The sequence below is a fragment of the Oryza sativa genome, chromosome 5 (genome assembly GCF_034140825.1).
Source record: "Oryza sativa Japonica Group chromosome 5, ASM3414082v1".
NCBI classification, from domain to species: domain Eukaryota; kingdom Viridiplantae; phylum Streptophyta; class Magnoliopsida; order Poales; family Poaceae; genus Oryza; species Oryza sativa.
Window position 1 is genome coordinate 481,318 of NC_089039.1, and position 11,712 is coordinate 493,029.

The 11,712-nt window shown below is 41.4% G+C and overlaps 2 protein-coding genes across 2 annotated transcripts; both read left to right on the plus strand.

The window, feature by feature from the left end:
* Window positions 1-521: 521 nt before the first annotated feature.
* On the plus strand, window positions 522-5,404 carry LOC4337579 (probable serine/threonine-protein kinase WNK2). The gene is made up of 9 exons (NM_001420031.1): window positions 522-792; window positions 904-941; window positions 1,883-2,110; window positions 2,420-2,643; window positions 2,717-2,874; window positions 3,569-3,746; window positions 3,815-3,895; window positions 3,990-4,136; window positions 4,226-5,404. Exons 1-9 carry the CDS (start codon window positions 706-708, stop codon window positions 4,948-4,950), a joined length of 1,866 nt encoding a protein of 621 aa, NP_001406960.1. The 5' UTR covers window positions 522-705; the 3' UTR covers window positions 4,951-5,404.
* A 1,678-nt stretch (window positions 5,405-7,082) lies between these two features.
* LOC4337580 (uncharacterized) lies at window positions 7,083-8,355 on the plus strand. The gene has a single exon (XM_015782997.3). The coding sequence runs from the start codon at window positions 7,228-7,230 to the stop codon at window positions 8,146-8,148; it is 921 nt and encodes a 306-aa protein (XP_015638483.1). The 5' UTR covers window positions 7,083-7,227; the 3' UTR covers window positions 8,149-8,355.
* The last annotated feature ends 3,357 nt before the right edge of the window (window positions 8,356-11,712 follow it).

Consider the following 11,712-nt stretch of genomic DNA (forward strand, 5'->3'; position numbering starts at 1 on the left):
GTTTACTCATAATTAATACTTTTTTATTGACTCATTTATTATTTTCATGGTTTATCATTCGTAGAGTAAACGACCGAAAGTGAGAAGCATACGACACACAAGATTTATCCATGTAACAAAAGAGTTTATCATTTATTTGATCGATGATTCTATGCCCTTGTTTAGTCCTCAACTTTTTTTTTCAAACTTCCAACTTTTCCATCACATCAAAACTTTTGTTTAGTTCCCAACTTTTTTTTCAAACTTCCAACTTTTCCATCACATCAAAACTTTTCTACACATATAAACTTCTAACTTTTCCGTTATATCGTTCCAATTTCAATCAAACTTTCAATTTTAATGTGAAGTAAACACACCCTATATATCAATGTGTTGGATTAAAGCTGGACGAAGGATTGAATTGTGAAATATACAAAACAAACAACTTAGCTGCAGTCAAGAGTGTGGGGGTAAAATCGAGAGAAGCCAAATTTGGAAGAGGAGGAATCATCAAAGGAGTGTCCATCTCCTTTGCAAGAAGCAGTGATGTGATGATGGTGAAATGGAAGAAGTTGGCGTTTGGGAAAAAAGGTCGCTTTCGAGGTCGAGCAGAGAAAAAAGGGAGGCCTTTGCGAGGCGAGGAGAGCGAGACCCCTGTGATCCCAATTAACCACCCGCCACCGCCACGCCGCCGGCGACCCCCTCCTCGGCGAGATCGAGATCGAGATGCCGCCCACGCCGCCGCCTGAGCTGGACCTCCTCGACACCGAGCCGGAGTTCGCCGAGGTTGACCCCACCGCCCGCTACGGAAGGGTAATAATGCCTTCTTCTTCTTCTTCTTCTTCTTCTTCTTCTTCTTCTTCCTCGATTCGCTTCTCCTCCCATCCTTTCGACTCATTCGGTGATGCATGCCGCCTCTTGCAGTACACGGAGGTCCTCGGCAAGGGCGCCTTCAAGACGGTGTATCCTTCTTCCCACGCTCGATTTCTGGGCTTTGACGTGCGATTCCGTATGGTTCCCGGGCCGTTGTGCTGCGTCTAAGATTCGATTTTGGTGCAGCTCATGGTGTTTGTTTCGGTTCTGGATGCATTTTTTTCTTGGGGAGGATAAATAATCTTCAGAGCTTTTTGATGCGCTGAATTCACATTCCTTCGACTTTTTTTACCTCTCCTCTTTTGGGATTTGAATACTAGTATTTTGTTTTGTTGATTTCAATGTGTGTTTGGCATTGCCTGCTATGATTACTTGAATCAACATTGCCAATTTGTCATGTCAAGCTCCCATTACCTCTTTCTAGACTGAATGGATCTCTTTCATTTCTCTCTTCTTATCGGGTGCATTTGATTGGTTGGCTAGTGTTCCAATCAATTTACATCCTCCTATGATCTATCTCACATTTGTTCTAATTCAACAACTGATTTGAGAAATGCACAGGGAAGCTGCTGTGAATCTTTGGTTGGTTGTTTTGTCATAGTGTGTTTTAGTATGTCACTCAGAACTGTCCACGTCCATTAAGGCATTAACTACCGTCAGGATTCCAACTGCTCTTATATGTAAAACTAAACTATGTTGCTACTTTACACTATATATGCAGAAGGGTAATCTTCATGATGACTACCAGCTTGATAGAATAATTTCATATTATCATCATGTATTTGTAGTGTTATCAAGGTTATGTACTTATGTCGTTTTCATGTGCACAGTTCATTTACTTATGAATGTCAAACCTGATACGATAGCAAAACAAACTTCTTCCTAGGTGTTTGCAGTATTAGTTCTTTTTTTTTTAAAAGATGTTTGCAGTATGCTCAAAACAAAGCATGTATCTTTGTGAACTTCTCCTGTTATTTTCTCCAATTTCGACATGGACTTGAGATCCTTAATTCAAATTTTACTGGCATAGCTATAAGGCTTTTGATCAACTGGAAGGTCTGGAAGTTGCTTGGAACCAGATCAAAGTGGGTGATATACTTCGGAATAATGATGACTTGGAGAGACTTAGATCAGAAGTCCGGTTGCTGAAGACCCTCAAGCATAAGAATATAATCAAGTTCTACAATTCTTGGCTCGACAAGAAAAACAACAACATAAATTTCATCACAGAAGTCTTCACATCAGGGACACTGCGCCAGTTTGTTCTCTTGCTCCCATCTGATTATAACTATGCTCTTTGAATAATATGAACAAACTGCACTCTGTCGCTGACACGTCTTATTTAACATTAGTTAGCTGTGTATGTCAGTATTAAGTCAAAGAAAATGATACATTATCAATGAAAGTTTGTACTGGTTCTCAAGTTCACTCTTCGGGTCCTAGCATGGCTTCAATAACCAAAACAGGCAAATTTTGTAGAGCCAACCGGCATGCTAGACACATGCAGGTCTATAGGATGCCCAAATTTTCTCACTGAGAATTTTCCTATTTCTCTGTCATTGTTTAGGTACCGTATTAAGCACAAGAAGGTAGATGTTAGAGCATTAAAGAAATGGTCAAGGCAAATCTTGAGTGGCCTTGTCTACCTCCACAGTCATGATCCACCAGTAATTCATAGAGATCTTAAATGTGACAACATATTTGTGAACGGAAACCAGGGTGAAGTAAAGATTGGAGACCTTGGATTAGCAACCATCCTAGATAATGCACGCTCAGCTCACAGTATCATTGGTATGCATTTTATTTTCTTTTTATTTTACTAGGAATTGAATTTATTTTTCATATAACCTCTGTTTTCTTGTAGGCACACCGGAATTTATGGCTCCAGAACTCTATGATGAAGAATACAATGAGCTTGTAGACATCTATGCATTTGGGATGTGTTTATTGGAGCTTGTTACATTTGAGTACCCATATTGTGAATGTTCCAATGCAGCGCAGATATACAAGAAAGTATCTGATGTTAGTCTACTTATCCTCTCCATTGCTTTTACCATTTCTTTTCTGAAAATTGGATTTGATTAGGTAATGATCCTGTAGGCTTATATTGAAGGTGTATTTTATATATATTTCTTTTATCAAAAAGGTTTATTCATTGCTTACCCTATACCATCCTGGTGTAGGCAGAAGATGAATTTCCATTTTGAGAATTAAAAGCATGGTTTAAAGACAGTATCTAGGATTCTTTTTCTCAACGAGGATTGTGTTGAAATCATGGTTTATTGCCATACAAATTGCAGAAGTAGCTTCAGGGTTTTTCAGGTTTTTATTGTGTACCAGAAGTTGACTTAACTGTAGGTTTTAATTGTATTACTTTGGGCTGTCATAGTGGGTCCATTGATAAATTACACCATCATATGGGTGGTGTTTGAATAGTTTTTCTTTGTGACAGTTACTACCTTGGTCACAGTCTCACAGATACAAATTAACTATAACTTTCAGTAGCTATTCCTTGGAACACCATTGTACTAAATCCATTGGCAACTTAAAGTTTTTGATGAAATTACTTTGTTTTGTATGTGTCGCATATGCCCAAGGCAATTGATTTCCTATTTGATCAATCATCATTGTAGAAAATCATGTTACATTCTTTTTTTAAAACTTGAATCATGTTACACCCTATTACTGTCTCAATCTCTTGATGCTGGTACAACAGGGTGAAAAGCCTAGTTCTCTGGCTAAGATTGAAGATCCTGAGGTTAGATTTTTTATCGAGAAGTGCATCGCTAAAGCTTCACAAAGACTATCAGCACAAGAGCTATTGATGGACCCATTTCTCCGAGATGATGGTGAAAAAATATTCTATCCATTGCAGTCAAATACGAAGGCATCAGGTAATGACTGAATTGGCAACACTATAAAATTGTTCCCTTCCCCATCTGACCTTAGATAAACATGGCAGATGGTGCTGGCAGTTCAAACTCAAGCATGGGTTACAAATATGACAGAGATGCATCATCTATGGCAATTCGGGAGCACACAGGTAGAAGTTCAATGACGTGACAGTGATGTGAACACTATTGCATTGTTCTGAAGCTTCTCTCCTTTTTACATATCAATCTTATGATGAAATGCAGGTAGTTTTGCAGAAGAACACCCAAGTGATAGGTACATACACAGCACCATGGATCCACAAGCAGCCGCTGGTCGAATAATTACAGTCGAGAGTCAGATGAAAGATCTGAATACGATATTTTTGAAACTGAGAATTGCTGATTCAACAGGTTTTTTTTATTGTGGATTCCCATTTTACTTCTCATTATGTTGTTCGGTGTTTGTCCTCTATTACACTTTTTTGAAATGCAATATGCAGGTCATGCTCAAAACATCCATTTCCCATTTGACATTGAAGCAGACACTTCCATTAGTGTTGCAACTGAGATGGTCGTGCAGCTAGATCTCACTGACCAGGATGTTACAGCGATTGCAGAAATGATAGATGCAGAAATACGGGCTCATATTCCTGATTGGGCATTAGAAGAATCGGTTGAAAACCAAGGAGATGAAAGAGCTCATTCTGAGACCGACAGTTCAGAAGCAGATGATGAAACTTCTGAGTTGCGTAATGAGCCTAATGCTACACATAATGGTTTTGTCCAAGAACACCTTCCCTCCGGACATAAGTATTGGTCGGACTCGCCCAGAAGAAACATTGAAATGTCTCACTCCGCAGTCGAACCACATATTGGTGGTAATATGCCTAATGGGATATTGAAGAAGAATGACACTGATGACACAGTCAGCAATCTTGGCACTTCTGTGGACTTGCCAAACCCATCTATGATTGACAGGAAATCTGGAGTAGCTTCTGTCAGCACCAGTCCTCAGTCTTTTGATGATGAGCATATTGAAGCAGATGTTAGCGAGAGGTTAGTGAATTTGCTAGCTCAGCAGCAAGAGGAGCTCAACGTGCTGCGAAGGAAGCACAAGGCTGACATAGAAGTCATCTTGAAAGGTGTGCCTGAAGAGCATCGCGAAGAAACCTTAACTAGGTGCCGGCTGAAGGCAGATGAGAGAAACAGATCAGACAAACCTTAGCTGCAACACATTATCTTCACCGTGTGATTTTTTTGTACCGGTGCCATGGAGCTGTTTAGAACTATTGTTGTGCAAAAGGTGGTCTCAGCTGTTCACTGTTCTTTTTTTTTTCATGGAATGGAGGAGCTGCAAGTGTTTGTGGAATCTGTGACCAAGCGGTGCAATACATATACGATACTGATGTAGCTGTCTGGATTTTTGTTTTTGTTTTTTGTTTCTTGAAGGCAAGACAAAAGGTTTCTGCTCACCAAACAAAATCTGCAGATACCATTGTGTTACTGTATTCCTGAATTGTTCATGAGAAGTGCACCTCCTTGTTTTTCTCCCTCTCTTTTTTTCCTTGTAATTTGATGATTTTTGGAACTAAGAATTAATGTTAATGATGTAATACATCAGTGTTTGAGCTGTTTCATACTACTACTTGCAATGAAAAAACATAAGTTCCAATTACTTCCATTATGTTTGTGCCACATGCTTGCCCAAGTCCATAGAGCTGTACTATGCACTGATATCTATGATTGTTTGTACACATACCTGCATTTCTTATTGCAAGTGTGCCATGCATGGAGGATGGATGGAGCTGTGGAAGTCTCCACTCCATCTCCAGCTTCATCCACTGATGAGCAGCAGATCTGAAGTGGCCAATGGCATAAACAACAAACAATATATATGTGCAACACATGCTCCAGTAGCATCTCTCACATGCCCCAGATTTGTGTGTCCCCTTGCATCACATTTGCTGCTGCTCTTTTGTGTGCATCTATCTATATCTATCCCATTTTGTGTGCATCTGAATCTGTGTACCTGAAAACCTGAGGCTCCCCAACCCAGGGAAGGTTTGGGGATCCTAGCTGCTGCACACAGAATTTGGATCTGTGTTGATGTACAAAAAGTGGCATGAGCCATCCCTCCGATGCAATATTTTGGGATCTATTGTATATCAATGAATGATGATCAGTTCCTCCATACAAGGCAGGGAGATGTGGAAACTTGTGGACCATGAAAGCTGTTCATATATATTTTTTGCTCATCTGTCTCTCTCCATGATATTTGGACATGTAGTGTGTACATCACATATACTATTGATCCTGTTACATGTTGGTGTCAAAGGGCTATAGCTACATCAATTCATGGTAGCCTGGCTTTCAAATATGCATAATTGGCTAATTGCATTTATATTTAGGCATCATCTGATCAACGTAATGTTATCCATTTCAGGATCATGTGTATGGCAATTAGAATTAGTTCAGTCCATGATAGCATATGGATCCAGTGCATCAAACTGAGAAACATGTCCAAGTGCAGTTGAAAGCAAAATGACAACACCCCAATCCATGCACGTCGCTCTTAATCAGTAGTCTACTGTTTCATTTTTCACACAGATAGAAACCCAAACCAATTAAGGAGTAAAAGGCACATCATCAAGAACCCAATAAGGCAATAACCAAAACCACATCTTTGTGCAGAAAGACCAGGTTTTTACCCAAATACACATGCAACTTGGGTTCTATATATAAAAACTATACTCCATGAATGAATGAATCCATTCATGGTACTACTACAGTTGCTAACAAGGAAAATACTAGCTAGTATAGTACCCAAGTTGCAACTTGCAAGCAAGTCCAGGCCAAGCCATGAACAAATACTCTATCTATTTTTTAATATACGACGTTATTGATTTTTGACGTGACGTTTAACCATCCATTTTTTTTAATTATATAAATGCCATTTATTTAATTGTGACTTGTTTTATCATCAAAGTAATTATAATACTAACTTATACTTTTACATATTTTATACTAACATTTTTAATAAAAACAATTAGTCAAAACTTATGAAAAAAATCAACAACATCATACATCAAAAGACGCAAGTAGTACAAGCTAGCATGTCAATTTGAGTGAATGAAGAGATAAGCAATACTAATAATTATATTTATATGCATAATCTCTCTGTCTCGGTCATTGCTAGCTCAAGTCGATTGTTCTTGACAAGTTGAGAGCTCATCTCATCACCCACCCTATCATTGTTTCCCATCAACCTCTGCAATATAATGCAACCACCTCTCTCTCTCTCTCTCTCTTCTCCGTGCATTGGAGTATATATCCCCCTCTCCTCTCCCCGCCGCCCCCCCCCCTCTCTCTCTCCTCTCTCTTCTTCGCCTCCGATCATCTAAGCTCATCGTCGTCACCAGCTAGCGCATGACGTCATCCTCGTCGTCGTCGTCGTTGCTCCTTTTGTAGTACGTAGCCATCGATCGATCACAGCTAGCTAGCCATGCAGGACCACGTCGTCGTGCAGCAGAGGAGCGGCGACCAGCCGGCGCCGTCGTGCGACATCGCCGCCGACGAGATCCCGGTCAACGGCCACAAGCCGGGGAGGGCCGTCACGGCGTCGGTCTACCGCGCCAAGATCGCCGGCCACTCGCGCGTCCTCACCGTGTCGTGGTCGCGGGACATGCTGTCGCACTCCTTCGCCGTGTCCGTCACCGGCGTCGACGGCGCCTCCGCGGAGTGCAGGGTGGACCTCCGCCCCTGGCAGTTCTGGCGGCGCGCGGGTTCACGCCGCGTCGAGCTCGCCGGCACGGCGCCGGCCACGGTGCGCGTCATGTGGGACCTCCGCCGCGCGCGGTTCGGCGCGGGGCTCCCCGAGCCGAGGTCGGGCTACTACGTCGCCGTGGAGGCCGCGGGCGAGGTGGTGCTGGTGGTCGGCGACATGCGGAAGGACGCGCTCCGGCGCGCGTCGCCGCGCGCGGCGCCCGCGGCGTGCGACGCCGTCCCCGTGGCGCGGCGGGAGCACGTGTTCGGGAAGCGGCGGTTCGCGGCCAAGGCGCGGTTCCACGACCAGGGCACCGTGCACGACATCGCGATCGAGTGCGGCGGCGGCGGCGAGGGCGGCGACGCGGACATGGAGATGACGATCGCGATCGACGGCGAGGAGGCGGTGCAGGTGAAGCACCTGCAATGGAAGTTCAGAGGCAACCAGTCCGTCACCTTCAGCCGAGCAAAGGTGGAGATCTACTGGGACGTCCATGACTGGCTCTTCAGCGCCGGCATGCGCCCCGCCCTCTTCATCTTCCGCCCCATCGTCCTCTCCAGCGCCTCGGCGCCCGCCGCCGCCATGCTCCTCGACGGCTCGCCGCCGCCGCCGCCGGCCACCGGCTTCTGTCTCTACCTCTACGCCTGGAAGCTCGACTGATCCATTATTGAGCTAGCTAGCTTCTTTCATTGGCGGCTGGCTCTGATACCATGTTGATTAGATCGGGGATTCTTGATCGAAACGAAAATGCGAAGTTGTGAGCCAAAGGGGAGGAGGAGTAAGAATTTTTTTCGATTTTGTATAATTTTTTTGAGGAAGGAAGGAAACATATATAATTGGATATAATTAATTAATTCTTCTAATTAAGAGCCCTTGCATATACATACATTATTGCTCCATTCTCTTGATCAGCTCAATGACAATAACAAGAGACATGATAAAATAGTAATGCCATTGCCAAGAGGAGAGCAACCTAGTGATCTCCTGTTGATTCATTTGAGATCTCTTGTAGTAGATCACAGTACTGGGCTACTGTCTAGTCAAAACTCTGTTTCACCTCTCTCTGATCAGTTAGTTCCTGCCAGACAAGAAGTTGATGTTTTAGTTATGAGATAACCACACCACATATTCAGTGATCAGTAATGTACATGCTAGCTGTGCGTATAACACTTTATAACTAAGCTGTCTTACAGTTAATTGCATATGCAAGAGAGAGAGAGAAATCAAGGTTTGCATTGCAAATGTGCAATGTGTTTGTTGGGTGGGCAGCACATGGGATGATGAGGGAGAGTGGGTTCCAGTGATGAGCAGCAGCAGCTGTGGACTGACTCATCAGACTGATGACTACTGATCCAAGAAAAAATATATATATTGGCCACCGCAAAAGGTGACAGATTGGATCCACCATCCTAATCTTCTTCTTCTTGGCCCCTCCCAATTGATTAATTCTTCCCTATAATCTGCCAAATATTCACATTATTAATCCAGGGTATCCTAAGTGATCGATTGATGCCTCTCACCTCTTAGTTCCTGATGATGATCACCTTCTGAATGTGGAGATCTCTATGCATATTATCCTTAATTAAACACAGTTTATGCATAATTTGTTTACGAATGGTAAAGGAGTTTCATAGAAAAAAAAAGAGATTTTTATTGGATTCTAATATTAAAATTCCTGTTTGCTCACCTGACATGTGGGCTCTACCGAAAATACCTACTGTACTGTAGTTTAGTTGCGCAAAATGAAAAGTTTGAATATATAATAATTCCACATGAGATTGTACCTAGACAGTTTGTCATGAGAAATTGATTTGCAAGGTTGTATCCTATTTATTATCTTACATATGAGACGTGTGTGTGTTGGTGAGATGCCAAAAGGCTGTAAAGATTCCATCAAGGGAAAACAATGGAGGAAAATGGGGATAAACAAACTACATCCAATTTGTTCCCTTGCTAGCAGCTTGCATCTGTTGGAAGATATAGCTGGTGCCAATCAACACTTTGATTGATAGAATTAACAAGATTATATTCTGATTGCTGCCATTTGTCTCCAAGGCATTTGTTCAATCCCCATTAGTTAATATACAACAAAAGGATATCATTAGTCCACTGGTTTAATGTAGACAAGAGGAAATGTTAATCTTTATCCTTCCATTTCTGTTTCCAGAGCAGTGACTGTTTGACTGACCTAGAGGGTGAGTTCAATTTGTATTTTTAATTTGCAGATCAACATCCAACTAAATCTATGTCTTGTTCAGGAATGTGACTTGATAGGAGGGTACAAATTGTATCTAAACTCCTAAATGTACATTTATAAAATGAAAATATTCACAATAGCTACATGTAACAAATCAAATGGAAACAGCACCTAATCTGAACCATCCCCTTTGTTTTGAACCTGCAAAACAGTTTTCTGACACTCCACTGGACTCCTGCATTTGTTTGATCCCTTTTCCTCTGCACAAGCTAGTTTGGTCAAACCAGAGCTGGTTGCCTGTTTAGTAAGGTTCGGCCTCTGTAATCACAATTGACTTGTACAAAAAAAGCTACTAAGATAATTAAATAATTACTTACTGTTACTATTGTCTTTCTCAAGAAAGTATTCTATGGAGAAACTACTGACTTGTAGCAGAATGGGATCGAGCAAAATCAACACACATTGCAGCCGAATGTATTAGAAGAAAAAAAAGAGAAGAAGCTAATTAAGAATCAAAGACAAATGTAGTAGTAGCTAAGAAAGCTATGCTTGTGATCCAAGATATTATTGTAGCTAGCTGCAAGATCTTAAATTTGGTGTATGTTTGTGGACTAAGTAAGCAGCTAGTACTACTAAAATGGTGGGTAGCTAAGCTAGCTATAGCTTGGAATTGTGTGAAACTGATTTATGGGCTAGCATGCAGCTGGAGTACTAATTTAGTTTAGAGTCCATGCGTCTGTGTTTTGTTGTGTGCCCGGGATCAGCGGACAGGGGTCTTGCATTTGAGGTGGCCTGAAGAACTGAAATGTTTTTAATCCAACAACCCATTTGCACATGCATTTGCTAGCTGGTTTGCAATTGCTACATGTTCATCATATCAATTGAATTTGATAACAAGCTCACAGGTATGACTGAATGCATTGTAGTGATGTAGCAGCCATGTATGACAACAAGCTCACAGGTATGACTGAATGATTCAACATGAAATTAATTATTGAATTTAAAGAAACCTTTTCTTTCGTTACAATACATTCTCTGAATGACTATGCATACATATGGCCATGCATGTATATCGATAGATCTTGCGTAGGCACATTAGCAATTTGACATGTGTGGTTTCAACTATCTCCAGCTCCAAATGCTCAAGTTTACGCAACCAACGATAACTGAATAAATACAGCTTGTGTAGCTTGTAGCTTATGCAATCTAGCATGCTTGTTGCCATTCAAATGGAATTAGGTCGTCGATGAAATGCAGCCAGACTTCAGTTTTAATCTTTCCCCTTGTTCTAGTACTTTAAATATTAATTCATATGTGGCTGATACAGTGATATGGAGGAGGTATTAATTTGATGATAAAAAAAAGAAAAGAAAAGAAAGATGTGGAAGTGAAGAACTGAAGTAACTGAAGAAGGGAGAACTGAGGTAGCTCTACATGTGCTTTTTTCTTGGGATGCCTTTGTATAAACAAAGCAAAATGAAATGATCCAGTTATTGGTTATGGGGTGGACCATGAGTGACACGTCGCCCTGCCTCCCCTTTTGCAAGCTTTCAGCAGAAAGTGTCCATTTTTTGTTGGCCATCACCCATCTTTCTTTAATTCTTTTTTACTTGCCATTGTCAATCCACAGCAGGCAGGTAGGCACCACCATATGCATTTTTTTTGTTATTTTTTTCTTCTCAAAAAAATAAATGAATTTGAGATTGGGTAGCATTGAGTTATGTCGTTCGAGAAAGATACTACTGGTCATTTCGTGTGCCAAATTTTTTTTTAAAATACACGGACACACATTTAAAGTATTAAACGTAGACTAATAACAAAACAAATTACATATTCTGTCTGTAAACTGCGAGACGAATTTATTAAGCTAATTAATCCGTCATTAGCAAATGTTTACTGTAGCATCACATTGTCAAATCATGGCGTAATTAGGCTCAAAAGATCCGTCTCGCATTTACATGCAAACTGTGCAAATGGGGAATCGCTAGATCCGGATCCAGCAAGAAGGAGTCTGGATCTAGCGTCTC